At 45.3% G+C, this 18,919-nt stretch overlaps 1 protein-coding gene and 1 long non-coding RNA gene across 2 annotated transcripts in view; one reads left to right on the top strand and one right to left on the bottom strand.

Annotated features, from left to right (window-relative positions):
• ENTPD1 (ectonucleoside triphosphate diphosphohydrolase 1) overlaps nucleotides 1-18,603 on the bottom strand; it is a 33,539-nt gene extending 14,936 nt beyond the window's left edge. The window contains exon 1 of the mRNA XM_083615238.1: nucleotides 18,455-18,603. Within this exon, the coding sequence (XP_083471364.1) occupies nucleotides 18,455-18,566 (112 nt within the window). The 5' untranslated portion in view covers nucleotides 18,567-18,603. The remainder of the gene's footprint in view (nucleotides 1-18,454) is intronic.
• On the top strand, nucleotides 40-15,263 carry LOC310763346. The gene is made up of 3 exons (XR_014548592.1): nucleotides 40-1,732; nucleotides 2,236-2,287; nucleotides 14,901-15,263. It is a non-coding gene; the product is annotated as an uncharacterized lncRNA (long non-coding RNA).
• Nucleotides 18,604-18,919: the final 316 nt, after the last annotated feature.

Genomic DNA, 18,919 nt, shown 5'->3' with positions numbered 1-18,919 from the left:
ATGAGGCAGTGGAAGACAGGAGTGCCTGGCGTGCTCTGGTCCATGGGGTCATGAAGCGTCAGACATGACTAAGCGACTAAACAACAACAAATTATTATTCATGCATCACCTTCTCTGTTTCTGATGCTAAGGCACAAGCTTGTGCTCAGGGCTCCACGGAAACCATTGACCTTCATTTTCCTCTTCCCTTCAGGTGGGAAACAGATTGTAGCCTGAAATTCTCAGGAGTAAAATGAATAAAACATCAGCTTCTTCTCGTGACAGAAAACCTTGAGGAACTGAAGGGTTTTGAACATTTGGAGACCAAGTGCAGGTGACAAAAAGCTGAGGTTGGTGTTAAACAGAACACCCTTGCTCATCCTTCTTGCCTCGTGTATTCCATACATTTACAGCACACAGCTTCCTGCAAAGGCTCCTTGGGCGCTGTAATTTACTCAAGTTCCCAGGGTGCTTTGAGGGACATTTTGAGCTTGAAATGTATGGTGCGTAAGCAGAATATGATGGGCAGGCTGCAATTCCAAGCTGTGAGGCTGCACCCGTTTCTATAGTGAAGGAACAGCCAGGATACGACCCCACACACAGACATACCGCATCCCAGTCCCCTTTCCCACAGAGGATCACACCGCCCGGAAGTGAGCACACAGGGGCTTTGTGCTCAGCGTGGAATCCCAGCTTTTCTGTTTGTGTTGGCAGCAAATCGAGGGTTTATTTCTGGCAAAATGTCGTCGGGGAAGGTTACAGACAGGAATTCCCTGTGACCCAGCCAGCTTGGCCTGACAATCCCCCCATTCACCACATCAGCACCAAGCGCATTCCTTCCATCTGGAGACGGTCCCACAGACTCGGTCCTTACTCCAACAGTGCAGACAGCAGCTCCCAGCTGCATCTCCCCAAGTCCTGCTGACACAAAGCTGGAGCAATGGCAGCAGGCAGCAACCCTGGCAGCAGCGATAACATCAGGGCAGGACTTTGGGGCAGAGGCCCCGGACCCCACAGCAAAAGGGCCCCCAGATGCAACAGGCTTTGCACATTTTGAGGAAAGGATAGTAATACCCAAATGCCATCTTAAGAACCCACTCCTAGAAAGATCATTTATTTACATAACTTCACCACTGTCAGGAATCTCCAAATTTTCATAACATGGGCTTAATCAATGACATTCTCCATCCCCCTGGTTCCGCTGTGAGTGGCCAATTCAGGAAAATGAAATGGTTAGCCTCAGTGCTTCTTAGATGGTGTTGACAGCCAGATGCATTTGACATATGTCTTGCGGCTGGCATGTCACATGGGAAAAGATAACGGAGCACAACTGACTTTGACAATGGAGGTGGCAGAACCCTTGTCAAATTTGAAGCCTGCAGAATCCCACCGATACTTCTACTGTTTTGATATAGAAACCTTTTAGCAATGGAATTCACTGATGCAAGATGTGGTGATAGCATCTTTTTAAAAAAGGATTAGACAAATTTACAGAGCATAAAGTAAATAGCGCTTTGCAGAGAGCCAATAGCAACTGGGGAAGGGCAATTTTCAGCAAGAACCAACACAGGACACTGATCCCTGCCCCAGTTTGCCCCTCACCCTTGGTTGCTTTTGCTTCAAAGTAAAAGAGACCAGCATAAGCACACTTAAAAGCAGCAGCAGCATGAATAGCTTAACATGTCCTTTGGCTTGAATCGCACTCAAGGGCAACCACAGACAAAACATATTCACAGTGATCTACTTGGGCTATGTATGGCATAGATTTTTGCATAGTGTTTATTTTCTATTGTTATAACAATTTCCCGTATTTTCCCATGAATAAGACGAGGTTTATTTATTATAAAGAACTGTTAAAATTGGGGGGTCGTCCTATACACGGATAGTGCATAGGGGGACGTGTTATTGGTGTTAGCCATGAGCAGCAGATTTTAAGCGGCATTTGGGTGGGTGATTGTTTGCTGCAGCAATGCCTGCTGCTGCAGCAAGTGTGCATGCGATTGGTGGTTGTTGACGGCTAAGGGCAGATCGGTGGCTTCGTCGAGTTGTGAGAATGGCAGGGGTGGTCAGGCGGGTGAGCGATTGTCGGCACCCTCCCCCCCCCCCAAAAGCTTAAGAACTCTGGCCAATCTTCCCCCATTTCCTTAATTTAGAATCCCAAAAAATAGGGGATGTCTTATACACGGGGGCATGTTATACACGGGGGAAAATGGTAATTTCTGACTTATTTATACCGTGGTTTTTTCCTGTGTGTAGATCCACTCTTGCAGAGGCCAAGGGGATCACCAGTACAAAGCCTTGAGAGGATGTGAGCAACTTTGTCTGTAGTGCAATTAAGGCTTGTTGTGGGCTACTGTGTGTTTGTATGGTTCTTAACAGCAAAAAGCTGAGCAGGCCTTTTTGACAATCTGAAATAGTTGTGCTGGGTAGCATTGTACAGATGCAAAGCTGGTGGAAAAGCTAAGATTTAATTGCTGCCTATGCTATCATGGAACAGGCTTTCAAATGGACTCTCAAGTAGTGTTTGGTCAGTTTTGTTTTGGGTGTTTTGCCATCAGCCCTGTAGTCATTGTTACAACAGTTTCATTTCTAGCAGATTCCTGGAGAACCAGGGAGCTGCCCTGAACCAATAGGAGAGCGCTTTCAGGGGCAACCATGTCAACCACCTGAGTCATTTGGGTATTCCAAGAGGAGAGTTGCCAACTTCTCCAAAATGCCACCAGAGTGGTCTGGAAACCTATTGGATCTAGCAGTGTCTAAGGGCAAAGCTGCCTATGCAATTCTACACACTCTTGCAGAGGCCACACAATCCAACAATCATTTATCTCACTCTCAAGTTAATTCATTTTCCATGTTCTTATGTTTTGAAGCAAGGGTTCAGAGCCAGCAGTTCTGCATTGTTACTTGTCTCTCTTGGGCATGGAAAGCCTGAGCAAATAGTCCTAGGTAAGAACCTGGAAGAGGAAAAGGAATTATGTGTACATAAAATAATGTTTCCATAAATGGAAGTTCTTCCCCTACTTCCCTTATTAATGTTAGGATCCCCCAAGAATCTCTTCTTGGTGTAAGAAGAATCTTACTGGAACACACCAAAGACCCAACCAGTCCAGCAAATGTCATTTATGATTTGTCTCAGTTTTTCATTTTTCCAGTCTTATGTTCAGTTTTCCACATTTCCACATCCGTTCGCAATTTTCTAAAAAGTCACGACAATTCATCAGCTTTTTTGGTGTGTGAATTTCTCCTGTACACATTTTATGTGCAATTTTGTTGAATATACACATAATATCCTTCCTCTCTGGTCCCTTGGCAAAAGCTCTAGTACACACCATGGTTTCCACTTGCCTAGAGTACTTCTACCTGCTCTTCTCTGGTTCCTAACTCCACTTTTCTCCTTTTTAAAAACAAGTTGCCTAACAAATGGTGAAAAACTCTGGATAGCCTCTGTGATAATGTGTTTGAAGTGAATAGCACAACTCCTATGAATACACTGCACTGCACTGCAATAAAATTGTCACTTGGCAGCCATGGTAAGTTATGGCTATTGAGACACAATGCCTTTCAATGCACTTGTCAATTTCACCTTTTTTTTTCCTGCACAGGTGTGCCAATGGAAAAAAACAAATGCAAAAGGCTACTTATTTTTTAAAGAAGAAGTCCAAGGAGTGTTTTTGCCTACTATCACAAACCTTCCTAATGTGGCTCAAGAAACAGCAAGCAAAAACATGATTTGTCCTCCTCATGACAAATTATTCAGATGATCAATTTTCCATGTGCGTGGTATAGTCCAGGCAATCTCTCAGGCAGCCTGTCCATCAAAAAACAGATGTCCAGTTTAAGAATTTGAGCTTTAATGGCTTGTAACGGGAAGAACCCAGCCCAGCAGCCCCAAGTCAAGCTCTAAACCCTCAGGCTGAAATGAAACCAGCCGCACCCCAGTCTGCCTTTCTTCTCCATGGACTTTGCTCTTTAAAGCCTAGATTGATCTCCAAGAGGTCAGCTTCCATAGTGGGACTTCCTAGAAACTTAGGAGGTCAGTGGATGTTGTTCAGCATGAATATCCTGCTCTGTGCTCCATATTGCTCATATTTCCATTCCAAACAATCATGAACAAAAAGTTCTGAAGTATTTTTAAACAAGAAATGGTAGGGGGTGGGGAACCAAGGACAAGAGCCTATTGTAGGGCACCAGATGAAAGTCCTTATACAAGTGTGGAAGGAAGCCCCACATCACAGCAGCTCAAGTGTGCGGGGGGGGGGGGAGAGAAGATCTTGAGGAAAGGTTGCCAAATGAAATGGATTTTCCTTTTTTGTGAATGAGCTCTTGCACAGAGACCCATTTGTTGTCCACAAGTAGCAGGTGCAGTGATGGTGTTTTGAAAAGAGACCAGAAGTCCTAGAGCTTGGAGAAGTCATGTTGACAAATGGCTTATTTGTCAGATTTATATCCCACCTTTCTTTCAAGGAGATTTGGACAAGATGGGATTTCTTCCTAGCCTACACCCAGTTATGTAAGATTGTTGAGAGACACAGACAGCATACGCCCAACATTTTGCTCTTGAATCAATGGAGAATGAGTACTTGGTTTTGCTACATAATCTAAATCTATTGCCTATTTTTTTCTCCCTGAAAAGTTCTTCTTGGGAAACTAGTCTCATTCTGAAAATAAAAGCTCACTGCCGATTGATTCTGTATTTACCATTGTTAATATTTCAGCTCGAGAATATACAAACTTTCCTGGCCGTAACACCACTTGTTCTGATTAATTTCATTTCAAACAGTGCCTCTTTTTTGGAAACTCACATTGTGGCAAGGCCATAAATCTGTGTCTCCTGCAATCTTGGTTACATAGTAGGATACTTTCACAGATACACCCCCCTCTCACTATTTTATTGCAAGTCCATATTCTGTGAAAGTTTCCACACCACAGTGAAATAAGACACAGAATTATAGTAGTTTTTTTCAGTGGGCTGTTCCTTCTTCTTTGAGTATCCCTAACATTCAAACAAACTGCCCCACAAATTAAGGAATGAGGCGTTTCAAAGATCTGCCGCCGCCAGTAACTCCCTGCTCTGATTACGATAGGAAGATCACACAAAGGGAGTAAGGGAGGTTTGGGAAGGGTGCTGTTGGTTGTTTTTTTAAAGAAACAACTTATTATGTGACTTCACTACACTACACTGATAAGGTAAGATTCCAGTCTCAGCCAGGATTTCAGGCTAATTCATGTGGGCAGACTTCCAGTTTTGAGAAGGAGGGAACAAAGGCAGTGCCGGCGCTCATCACATTACTAGAACTGGCTTTCCAACCCCAAAATAATAATGGCCAGTGCAGTAGTTCAGTTCCAATAAGAAACAGAGCTAAGTGCTTTAAGACAGTGGTAGGCAGAAAGTAGATGAAGATCTATGGCAGTTCAATAGGGCAAATGGAGCAGTGAAACTCCATCCTGCCACCAGCCAGTCCCCACCTGCCTGCCCTCTTATAAACTCCCCAGGAAGCGACACTGCCTCTTGGCTTCCTACTCCTCATTCTCACTGTTGTAGAACTCATCTACAGCAAAACTAGAATCAGTGGGCTCTGACTGTCCTTGGCTGCGATTGCACCTGCCATTGGCTCTGACTCTACCTACTGTTGACTTCCTGCCTTCTGCCCTACCAGTCTCAATAGGCACTAGCCACCACTGGTCCCACTGATCTTTAATTCTTTCTGTATGTCATTACACTTGGTTCCATTCGGTAAATCGTGGGGTTCAAGTAAAAAGCAAACTGGATCTGAGAAGCCAGAAATCTGCCCAGCTTTGCTTTAAGGCAGACTTCCCCCACCCTGGGGTGCTATTTGGGTGTTCTGAACTACAACTCCCTGTCACCCTTGACCACTGGGCGAGGCCAGCTGGTGCTGATAGGAACTGCAGTTCAAAACATCTGGTATGCACCGGGTTGGGGAAGGTTTAAGCTAAGGCTAGCCAATGTGGTGGCCTCCAGATTTTGGGCTACAACGCTCACTAGATTCAGCCATCATAGTCCATGATCTAGGGTGATGGGAACAGCAACATTTGGAGGGCACCTCAGTGGTTACCCTTGGTTTAAGCCAAGTAAATATGCAACAGACTTTGTCGCTAATAAGAGTATTCTTATTGCTGCTGATCACTATGTGTCATGGGGCTTACTCCCAGCAAAGTGTACATAGGATTACCGAATTTTTTGCACCATAACACTCACTTTTTTCCTCCTAGAAAGTAAGCGGAAATGTCTGTGCGTGTTATGGAGGAAATGCCTATGGGTGGCATGCCTACGGATTTTCCTCCTCTAAAAACTACGTGCGTGTTATGGTCGGGTGCGTGTTATAGAGCGAAAAATACGGTATATCCCTAAAGCAGGGGTGGGGAAACTGTGATCCCCCCATATGGAGGGGACTCCAAGGCCCATCAGCACCAGCCTACATGGTCAATGATCAGGAGTGATGGGGACTGTAGTCGAACAACATCTGGGGGACACCAGATTCCACATCCCTGTGCTAATAACTCTCCCACCCACACGGATGTCATTCTGATTCCCCTCTCCACAGATGTCGCACATGTGGTATCTGTGGAAACAGACCCAAAGTTACCATAGGAACGAGAGTCCCAAGGAATGAGAGTCCCAACTTAACACTTTCCACATGGGGTGGGGAACATTTGTTCAAAATAATATGTTGGAAACTCTTGTTAGTTGACCTTTCTGTCCTCCACAAACTCTTCTGGACATTTTTTTCCTAAATCCATCCATTTCCCTCAGCAGTAAATTCCATCGTTGTTCACAACAAGGTGGGGGGGGGGGTAGGAAGGCGCACAGTTGTATTTTTTGGAAACATGATGCTTTGTTTTGTTTCGCCCAGTTCTTACTCATTTCTTATCTTCCATGTGAAGGGGGCCTTGTCAATAGGACAAGGTCGAGAAAATGGAAAGTTGCCAGGGTAGCACTACAAAGGAGGGAAGTTGGAAATCTTAAGCCAGGATTCTAAAAGGCACACAGGAGTCAAAGTTCTGCACACATGACAGAGTTTCTGAGGACCAAACTACACATTGCTTTAAAAGCTTTACAGCAGAGGCAGTCAACGTGGTGCCCTCCAGATGTTGCTGGACTACAACGCCAATCACCCTTGACAATTGGGCATGCTGATTGGAGGGGGCTAAAGCAGTTCGGGGCACATGGAGAAGATGACAAACTTCTCTCCCCTTACACTGATGGTGGTGGTGGGACTCTCTCAGACCAAGGCTTGGACTCCCTTCTGGGCAACATTATGAGGGCTTCATGCCAGTGGTGTTTAGTTTAGAGCAGGGTTTCTCAAACATGGGTCTCCAGCTGTTTTGGGACCACAACTTCCATCATCCCTATCTAGCAGGATCCGAGGTCAGGGATGATGGAAATTGTAGTCCAAACACAGCTGGAGACACAATTTTGGGAAACCCTGCTCTAAACAAAAAAGCCCCAAAGGCTGCAATGTTACTCCTTCCCATTGAAGAAGAGAAGAGTTTGGATTTGATATCCCGCTTTATCACTACCCAAAGGAGTCTCAAAGCGGCTAACATTCTCCTTTCCCTTCCTCCCCCACAACAAACACTCTGTGAGGTGAGTGGGGCTGAGAGACTTCAGAGAAGTGTGACTAGCCCAAGGTCACTCAGCAGCTGCATGTGGAGGAGCGGAGATGCGAACCCGGTTCACCAGATTACAAGTCTACCGCTCTTAACCACTACACCACACTGGCTCCATCATCCTTCTTGGGGTGAGGCAACCAGAGCTGTATACAGCATTCCAAGTTGGATTGCACCTGTATCAAAGTGTGTGGAACTAAGTAAGAGGGTTAGGGCAGCAGTCAGGGAGAGAGAAACGTGGTGACACAGAGGGAAGGCACAGGGGCAGCTACCAGAAAGTGTTTCAGCCCAGAAAGTATAGAAAGAGAGGACGAGGGTCTGAGACAGTTTAGGAGTTAAAGAAAGCTTGTTTAAATAAAGTTCCTTGTTTTTAAATACTGCTGCCTGATCCTTATTGATAATCAACACCACTTAAAACAGCACCTTCCTGATGCTGAAGTTCAGAGGAAAGTGTGCTCTCATTCCTACATGAGCAAGCACCAGGTGCACCTCTTCTATGCATCATAAGGTGGCATCAGAGGTTACAGAAGGGAGGCAAATGGGGCAGCAACATCAGAGTCAGTAGCGTGCTCCGTCTGGTACAGCAAGATAACAGAGATGACACGTGCAAAAAGTTGTTTCTGCATTTATCTAGGACAGCCGATTCACCTTTTCCTGGGCCTCATGCAGGCCACCTAACAAACTGATCTTTGATCAAAGGATGGCAAACGTTAAAAAAATGAAAAGCAAACACTGCTTCTTCTGTGAAGAAAGCAGAAAGGGGTTTTTCCCCCCATTGACCTTTCTCCAAGAAGCACCTCTAGTTCTTCTTAAAAGCTCAGGAATGTGATTGCCCAAAACAGAAATTCTGTACACACATTTGGACCAAGCATACTTACCTTATTAGGGGCATCAAAGAGATTAAGATGCTGCTGCCTACATAGCAGCTTTATGTAACTGTGTTCATGTCTGGTGAGGAAATGGGAGTTAGTATAATCAGCCACAGCTGTTGGGACAGGAGTAGAAAGGGCTGGAAATAATCAGTGTGTCTGCACTGCATGGGTGATCTGAGTTCATTGCCTCCACTCACTCATTCATACATCCTCTTCCAATTGTCTCCTTAGAGGATGATTTCCAGCAATAACTGCTGGATCTTATAGGAAGGCAGGAGATTAAATCAGTTAATTTGCTTAATTTGTCATTTTCAGGGTCAGCTCAAGTTTGGAGGGATGGGGGCCAACACAATTTATTTGAAAAGTGCCGGGTACTGGTGTAATCTGTTTCAGATAAAATGACAGTGTTAGTAGCATCACATTGGGGAAATGGCAGAACTTCCGCATTAAAACTATTTTCTTTACATCATTTTACACAGCGTTATATTTTGCAGGAGGTAATGTGGACTAATTTGTCTGGGGGATTTTCTTTTGATTCTGTGGTGGTAGTCTTTTCTGCTACCACCATAGACTCAAAGGAAAATCCTTTGTTGGCATCCTTCTGTCTCAGGAGACAATGGAGGACTGCCCCTTGGTGCATGTGTTTTTGTGAGGTCAAGCTGTTGGATGCCGAGACCGATACGGGAGAGACATGTTTTCTTGCAGCTGGTCAGATGAAGGCGTCCAGTTGGGCTGTTGCAGATGCACCATACTACAGTGCCAAGACTCGAATACAATCAAGAACAAAGGACTAAACTGGCTTAAATCCAAATCACCATATTGGTTTGTGGTATATAAGCAGTTTTAAATACTGACCAAAGTGTTCCTAACATATGACACCAGATGCTAAACTTCCATAGCTTTTGTTTGCTTTGCATTTTTCATATTTGGTTCTAAATGTCCCAAATAACAATACTCACGCTGTGTCCCTTTTTTCACATTAAGAGCTACCCATCAAACTGTCTCACTCTGCAGGCAGTTTCCAAAGCTTAAATGGGGCAATCTCTGTGGCACCACTGAGCACCAGCTTCCATTTCTGCAACGCCAAGTGTGCATACTAGAATATATGCAGTATACAGCTCTGCAATGGTGCCTTATTTCGCTTATTAATTTATTAATTTGTATCCTACACTTCCCACACTTAGGGAGGCTGAGAACAATGCGGTGTGACTGCAATACAGTATAAGATATTTTAAATGATAAGACAACAGAATAAAAACTTGGTGTGAATGGATGTGTTGTAAAAATGAAGGGTAATTTATGATAATCCTGCTGGAAGGGGGCAGAGGAGGGACAAGCTATTGGTTGAGAATAGGGGCTTCCTGCACCACTTGTAAGCTATAGGAATGGGTCTACATAGATAGCTTCTATGTCCAAGGTAGCACTGATTCTAATAATTTATGGTATTTTCCTGTAGGGGTGCCAAGCATACAGATGCTTTTAGCTATGAGCGCAAACTTCAGTGCTCCTAAAATCTGCAAGTACTCCTTCACAATTCAAATTACAGCACCGCTTAGAGGTGGAGTTTCAGAATTTAACAAACTTCAAAACACCATTGCAAAATACCCCTAGTTTCAGCTCAGCCACTGGAGAGGAACAGCAGTAGTTTCCTGGAGACTGAAAGGTGGTCATTAGACACCGTAAAAAGAACAAAGCTTGTCCGGATTATTGCAACAATAGCAGACATTTATGCAGGCAGTTCATTTAAGCTGGCAGTTATGCAGACATTTAAGTTGGCAGTTCTTGCAGCATTAAGCTAAAGGTTACTTTAAATATAAACAAAAACAAGGAGTTAACACTGCAAGCATTTTAATCGTTTCATGTACGATGAGGCCCACTCCGTAGCAGTACAAAATCATTTGTAATAATAATAAAAATAATAACAACGTGTGGTGGACAGTTAAAAAGGGCCAAGATATTTCTCTGTTCAGCCCCCAGGCGGTTTTTGAATGTTAGTTCTCAGAAAAGTAATGGTATTGTTTTCATTTAAAAGGTTCCTTTTAGGACAAGAACAAAGAGCTCAGAGATGGATTACTCCCATAAGAAGCATTATTTAGTATATTTACCCACAGAGGATAGACTGTTCCGGTCTATGATAGTGTTTGAAAACAATTCTATTTGCAATATCATTGACTTGTTTGATTTTGCTCACAATTATTCTCAGAGCATATGGTTCATTGTGTTAAGCACACCACATGCTAATGTTGGCAGGTACAACTCCCAGACTCTCAGAATTGTTAGTTGTGAGGAACCTGCTTCTGATAATCACCTTGGTGAGGCTGGCAGCTAATCTGAAGCCCAGAAAGATGGGAGGGGGTGATAAACAAGAAGAAGAAGAAGAAGAAGAAGAAGAAGAAGAAGAAGAAGAAGAAGAAGAAGAAGAAGAAGAGCAAAGACTTGTTCCCAATTGTTCCAACACTTCAGGTCCTTCCAGAGGAAGTATTTTTCAGGAAAGGGGGTTCAGTTAAACAGCACAGGTTAGCTCCACCACACACCAGCCGTGACCCTCAAAGGACACGAGTTGAACAAGTATGAGCATAGGTCCTATGTGTGTGCCAACAGAGGCTTGTCAGTGCCCAAGAAGCGCCCTTTCTCATCCTCACCAAACGCACAGCTGGTCTGGTGTGTGGCCAGCTTGGATGAAGGGGACTGAGGGGGGCATGACCCTGCTCCCCCTCTGAGGCCACACCCACAACAGACAATATAAACTCTATGATGCCGCTTTAACAGCCATGGCTTCTCTGCATAGGATCCTGGGAACTGCAGTTTGTTAACTGCAGTTTATGGAGCTACAATTCTCAAGAGTGGTTTAACAATCACTCCTTCTTCCCAGGGAACTCTAGGAAATGCTGCTCTGTGGCAGGGATAGAGTCTCTTAGCAACTCAAAACCGCAGTTTCCAGGGTTCTTTGGTGAAAGCCAAAGTGTGGTACAATAGAGCTTTAAATGTATGGCATGGATGTGGCCTCCATGTAAGTGGGACGTTCATTTGAACACCCCTTGGGCAAAAACAGCAATGGTGCTCTAAACCACTGTGCCACAGAGGAACAGCTGGCTTCAGGTTGGGCATTGATGCTGCTGTCTGTGTTGCAGGCCTTGCTGCTGCCCCTCAAGGAGAGCTGCTGGACTGCCTGCAGAGCCACACCATACATTTAAGGCACATGACTTCCCCCAAAGAATCCTGGGAACTTTGGTTTGTTAAGGATGCTGGGTATTGTAGCTCAGTGAGGGTAAACTACAGTTCCCAGGTTTCTTTGGGAGGAAGTGAAGTACATTAAATGTCTGGTGTGTACAGTATATGCAACCGCAGGAACTTACAATGACCAGCAGTGGTCAGCAGATGCAACAGATAGTTCCTGTGCCTAGATTCTCAGTAAGGGGTGAATAAGTACTGCTTTCTATTTTGTGTGTGTCACCAACTCAGGTCCCCTGTCTCTGGCGCCACAAAGTCCTCCTTCGGTATTAGATAATATAGTCACCCTGGGCTGTCTTTAGCATATGCACCACTGGGGTGTGAAGATCTGCCCAGCACCCCCAAATTTAGTTTAGCCACCACCAAATTAACTTTTATTGAGCACCCCTTGCACCCCCAGGTAAAGACGGCCCTGTAGTCACCCATGGCATGTATGGAGCTGAGGCTCCTGTTGAGTATTTGCATCTTGAGTCCTCCTGAGACTCCTGAGAAGACATGGGTTAGCAATATGCCTTTCCTTACTTTGTTGTTAGCCCTGGCTGTTTACACAGAGTTTTGTGCAGCGTGACATTTCATCACAGGCCCCATCATCAAAATCCCCACATGTGTGTTCTAAATTCTTTAGACATGAGGACAGGGTGATATAACCCTATGTCATGCAAGATGCGTATGCTCCTTGGATGAGGTTTACAGACCGGTGGTGGTGTGCTGTAACGGACTGTAGAGAGTGAATCAGAATCCTATCCTCCAGGGAATGGAGGAAGAGGAGGCACACCTTCAAAGATCTGAGCATCAACAAAGATCTCGCACTGCCTCTGGACATATGCTTTCCAAACAGCTCACTTTCAGATAGTTCAGGTTACAGGGTCGCTTTGCACCCAGCCATTTCTAAGCATTGGTCACATGTTGCTGGCAGATTCTCTGAAAATGCTAAAGACCAACCAATATCATGTTTTATAAACAGCTTTGTATTTAAAATCTTGCCTGGCAGTCAAAGGAGTTCAGGATTTCCATGCAGGTGGGAGAGAGAAATCCCACAGGAGGGAAACACTGTCCCATCCTTCCTTCTCCAGCCTGCTTGGTTTCTGTTCTACCTACAGAGAAAGGAACATGCCATGGACTAGCAGAGGGTGGGGCAGAATGATCCTGAACTATTCAGAAGCCTACAGTCTCTGACACTGGAGGAAGAACATAGTCATCAGGTTTTGCTGTTGATTGCCTTATTCCCCATGAATTTGTCTAATCCTCTTTTAATGCTAAGCAAGTTGGTGGCCATTCCTGCCTCTTGAGGGAGTGAACACCATAGTTACGCAATGCGTTATGTGATGTGAAAATGCACGCTGCTGGCCTCATAGTGGGCCACTATAAAACTTTGCAAGCTAATAACTTTTGTGGGTTTATTTACCATACTGTTTTGTACTGTAATAGGACACAATGTCGGCTCTTTTAAGAACCCGGCCAACATTTCCATTACATTTCAGTGTTGTTATGAAATGTTCCTGAAGTATGCTAAGAAGCATGGCAAAGTTCTTGTCAGCTCCTTCCTCATAAAAGACAAATGAATGCTAAATTTTTCCAGCTGCGCTTCACATTGCAGAAATTGAAAATAATGTGAATTATATATATTTTTTTGCATTCTGCTGAAGGGGTTTTGGAAAATGGTGGTGCGTTCCTTCCACTCATGATATTTTGTGGGCTTATCATTCTGAAAAGCTGGGGGGGAGGGATATACAGGGTTTTTTAAAAGCGTTTGAATTTAGCTCAGTGTCTCCTCTCCTTCTCATTTCTCTCTGCCTTCTGCTTGAAAACGAGACATTTGACACCCTGTCATTTGGATAATGATCATGAATAACAGCCTCTGTTGTTTATTCCAACATGGGAAAGAATTTTTTTTATATAAGAGAAGCATCATCACGACTTTATCAGCCTCTTCCAACCTCCAATCTGTTTGGGTTCTTGCAAAGGACTTGATGAGAACAAGATAACAATTTTGTGGGTTGTCTAACCTGGGAAGCAGACTATGCAGTAAACACTTGCATGATGACTATGTAACATCTAGTCAGACACAAGCAATTAGGGAATTGGTTTGCCAAACACTTAGCATATTTGAGTTCTGCTGTTCAGTGCTATGGGGAGTTTCTTGCTCTCTAGAAATGCATCTTTCATATCCATGTGGAGAAAGAAGGCAGTTTTGACTTCACCACATACTACGAGACACTCTCTGCTTGGTGTCTGGAGTAAGCACCGTCCACAAAGATGCATCTTGTGGAGACCACCTAGGAACACACAATTTGCATCTCCTACTGGCACAGTATGACTCTGGCAGGCACAGTTATGTTGAAGAAAAGACACCACTCCAACAGGATCTAGCCCTCTTTGCTTTCCTCCTGGAAGCAACAACCAGTTGAGGCAGATACTTTTCCTGCCCTTCTCTGATGCTCTGCAGTGGTGACCAAGAATAGTTGCATGCAATTGCAACAACTTGATGGTGAGTTTTCCTTTTCCCCATCTCCAGACCCGGCAGGGTTCAAACTCAAGTGGGACCTGAATGCAGGGTCTGAAAGCTCAGTAACAAGGCTTTTTATTAATATAGTAGTACTGGAAATTTTATCTGACAAGACTTTTACCTGTCTGTTCATCATCATCATTAAGAGCTGACCGAAGGAAAGAGATAGGGGATTTACAAGCCAGACTTTCAGGAAGTCTCTAGAAACCAGCATGGTAAAACTGATAATGTGACAAAACCTGACAGATCTCTGTTGTAGACAAGAGGTTCTAAGGTTTGCTTGTTCTGTTTTCTAAGCAACCAAGGAGGTGAAGCCTCCCTTAAACTCACCATCATTTCACCTAACTGCACCGAAATCTTCAGGCAGAGGCTAGCCAAGTATTTGTTGGTGATGCTCTAGAGCTGTACTTTCTGCATCCACCAAGTTGAACCAGGTAGCCGACAAGATCCCCTCCAGCTCTGTGATTCTGTGCTCAGACTTATCTTCCTTTAGGTCCTGGATCTTTCCCTCACTGATTTGTCAGGAGCCCGATTGGACATCTTTCACTGGATAGTTGGTATTGCATGAACTTTATGGTGAAGAAAGGTCACAGTCACAGCATACATTGAAAGCACATTTATTCAACTTTAAGGGTCATGGCTGTCCCCAAATAATCCTAGGAACTCTTGCTTACTCCTCACAGAGCTACAATTCCCAGCACCCTGGGCAGAGGAGGAATGGTGGAGACAACCTCCCCATCCTGACCCTTTCAGGGAGGTCACAGCTCAGAGGCAGATGAGGAGAAAAGTTGGGAAATCATGGGAGAGCCATAGCAACACCTGGCTGACACGTTGTCATTAGAAAGCATTCCAGACCCTCCATCTTCCAGAACCTGGCAAGCCTTAAAAGTAGGAGAGCGGAGAGCTCAAAGACAGAGGGCACTTAGCAGCAAACGTAGAGGAGGTGGTGATGATGATGATGAATGAGGAAGCGGGAGAGACGGGGGGGTGGAGATTCACTCGGGACAACACCATTATCCATGAGGCTGGGTTCTATAGCCTCTCTATGTAAAAAGACTGAAATAAAAAAGGATTGTAAGAAACTTTTCCTTGTCTTTATACTTTCCTGGGCAATCAGCCGGGAGCCACTGACAGCATCTTGACACACCCTTAACAAACTACAGTTTCTGGGATTCTTTGGAGGAATCACTGTGCTTTAAATCTCAGATTTGAACCATACATTAAAGGGAACCATGGTTTGTGCTAAGTACATCAGCACTACTTTCCTACATGCATTTCCCAGCTGCTCAGTCTCTAGATGCAGTGGCCTCTGGAGGAGGAATAATGGGCATAACTAGGAGGGTTGCTGTCAAGCGTTGGCATTGCCAGGCATCTGCAAAGGGGCCCACACCCCATCAGGGGCCCAGTTGATCCAGGAACAGGCAGATAAAGCTGACGTGATTTCATCAACAGAACCTCACACCCATCTCAAACTTCTTTGTCAGTCATACAGCAGTTATCCTCTGGTTACCGCATCACAAAGAGGTAATCACTCAAAGGGCGATTTCATAGAAGTTAAGACTCTTCCCCAGAACCAACAGGAAGAGGTTAGCAAAGTATGTTCCTCAAATACATGAGCACTCTTTTTCTGAATACGTACTTCAAACCAACTTCTGACTATTACGAGTACCTGTTGAGCAACATATTGGGAAGAGGAGATTGACTTTCTCCTTTTCTTATCTAAGGTGATTGCTGGGGAGAGAAAGGAGTGGGAGGGAGAAGCAGCGGCAGCGTCACTCCAGGCAAATTGGATTTCCTTTCTGCCGCACTAATGGCGGAGAGGGTTTAAAGAGGGCAACCCCATCAGCATGAAGTAAAGCTTCCCCTCGTGGCTCCTCCGTTTCCTGTCCCAAGGGGAAGTGGAAGGCCACGAGCCAGGAGACCACAAAAAAGGAGAAGAGGCTTTCTTGCGTCTGCTGCAGGCAAGCCGAATGGCACAACTTTCTGGGCAACAACGAAAAACATATCATGTGTGGGAAAGGTAACTGACAATTTTGTAACAGCCCAACTTGAGTTGCCAGCAGAAGAAACCCCCAATACAGTCATGACTCAAGAATCAGCCTTCTGTCAGGGAAAAGAGATTACTGCTATCAACAATGCAACTTATAGACAACTCTCACATTCCATTTGCTTTGGTAAATGATGCTACCCTCTATTTAAGGCATAGGCAAACTCGGCCCTCCAGATGTTTTGGGACTACAGCTCCCATCACCCCTAACCACTGGTCCTGTTAGCTAGGGATGATGGGAGTTGTAGTCCCAAAACATCTGGAGGGCTGAGTTTGCCGATGCCTGCTCTATATTCCTATGAAGAGTGTCATTGTGTACATTTGTTACTACCGGCAGACCAATTTCTGCTTTCACAGCTTTCCAGCTCCTCCACAACTCACACCTGTCCCTTGATGCAGCCACTGCTTTCCACCAGCACTTTTTGCAAAACAAACAAAAGCCACTTTGCTCTGACAGCAGTGAAGCCAGAAAAGCCTGAGCTGCTTTGCATTCCCTTCTCAAGTGACTGCAGCAGCAGGGGTTGTGGATTGCATCTCCCATCAGCCTCAGCCAGCCTGGCCAATGGTCAGGAATGATGGGAGATGTGGTGAACACCTGGAGGGCACCACGTTGGTGACCCCTGCTGCGCACGTGCACATAGGTAGAAAACTGCTGTACACTAGATCAGAATTTGGTGATCTAGCCCAGTAGTGGCAACAGGTCTCCAGGGTCCCAGGCAAAGAAGCTTTCCCCATGACAAAGGGTCTGGAAACCAAGCCGTATGAGAAATAGTTGAGGTCGTTGGCAATGTTTAGCCTGGAGAAGAGAAGAATGAGAGATGATATGATAGCCATCTTCAGATACCTGAATGGTGGAGCAAGCTTGTTTTCAGGAGGATAGGACCTGAACCAATGGATTCAATTTACGAGAAAGGAGATTCCAACTCAATATTAGGGATAACTTTCTGGTTGTAAAAGCGGTTTGATGGTGGAACAGGCCAGCTTGGAAGGTTGTGGACACTTCACTGGAGCTTTTAAAACAGAGTTTGGACAGCCATCTGTCAAAGATTCCTTAGCCATGATTCCTTAAATTGCAAGGGGTTGGACTAGATTATTGTTGGGAAATCCCTTCCAACTTTACAGTTCTATGACCCTGCCCTATGCTCCCTGACTCTATAACCAGAAAAGGCAAAGAACAGGACCCAAGACCTTTCGCATGCAAAGCATATGTTTCACCACTAAGCTACAATCCTTCTCTCTTGGATGCAGCGATGACACCGAGAGTGGCAACCCTAGACACATAAAAGCACATTGGAGCCTCTCTCCCAGAATCTGTGTCACACATTATTTTGATTAATGCAGTATGGAGTGCCAAAGGTAACACCAAGTAGCCGGTGTGCTGAAGAAGGAACAGTTGAATTGCTTGAGTAAAAACACCCCAAGGCACCGCTGTGTCCTCCCCACACCCTCTTACCAGGTTATGGCCATACATACAAGTAGAATCTACTCCATGTCCTTCATTCTTATCAACGATAACAACAACCCTGCGTGGGAGACCCAGCTCCGTGTCATCACCTTACATGTCCCAATTACCAGAGTTCATTTCATTGGTTCCTGACCTCCCGAGGCAAGGTCGCCCTCTCTCTGCTACAAAAACAACCACACACACACACACACACTTTCATCTCTCGCTTCCCACACAGCGCAAACTAGGAGCAGAAAAAAACCCATGCCACTTTTACAGACTGGAAGGAATGCAGAAAACCTGCATGTTTCAGGGACTGAACTAAATCTCCTTAACGGTGAACTCATCACCTCGGGAAGCAACACACACACACGAGAAGAGACAGGGTTCCCCAGGGAGCTTGTGCAGCCTGCGCCCCCTCCCTGCTTGCTGGGAGACACATTCGGAAGGAAGACGCTTCCACGAGCTCCCTCCTGAATGGCAAATCCGAATGACTATACCCTCCGCATGAATATTCATGAATTCCTCAAACTTTTTTGTCTGAGAGTGTCGAGGCTGACATCACAGCCCGGCAGAGCTGCCAGCAAAAAAATCCTTCTCTCTCCCCCCCCCCCCCGCCTTTCAGTTTCTTCCTTTGGGGGAGAGTAGGGGGTGGGGGAGGGAAAGGAGGGGGGATGCCTGGTTTCTTTCTTCTTCTTCTTTTCTTCCCCTGTTCCAATTCAGAGCGACTTATTTTGGTTCCTTACCCTTTGGCTCGTCCATCACTGCCTCCTCCTGTGCCCACTTCCCGCTCTCCCCTCTCTCTCTCTCTCTCCAGCCTCCTTTGCTCAGCTTCGGTTGGCTCTGCGAGGGGCACATTCAGCGGGGCTATTTAACGGTCGAGCACTGTGGGTGGGAGGGGTTAGCTTAACTCGGCATGACTCAGAAGGAACCTAGAAGCAGGTCAGTGTTGTGCAGTTAAGGCACACACACACACACACACAAGATATCTCAGGGTTGCAGCCTGCTCTAGTCCCCCAGGGCCTCAAGTGCCACACACACCTTTTTTGTTGGCAGCTGAGGTGCCTTTTATCCAAATACTAGCACGCTTTGCCTCCCCAACTTGGAGAGCTGCAACCAGAGGCAGATAGACGCATATCTATCTCCCTGTGGCCGGTCCTTTGCCGGGAGAACAGTGACTTTGCTGTGTACAAAACAATGGCTTTTCTGCC

The sequence above is a fragment of the Podarcis filfolensis genome (genome assembly GCF_964270895.1).
Source record: "Podarcis filfolensis genome assembly, chromosome: 5".
Classification (NCBI taxonomy): Eukaryota; Metazoa; Chordata; class Lepidosauria; order Squamata; family Lacertidae; genus Podarcis; species Podarcis filfolensis.
This window is presented reverse-complemented; position numbering and strand designations above follow the sequence as displayed.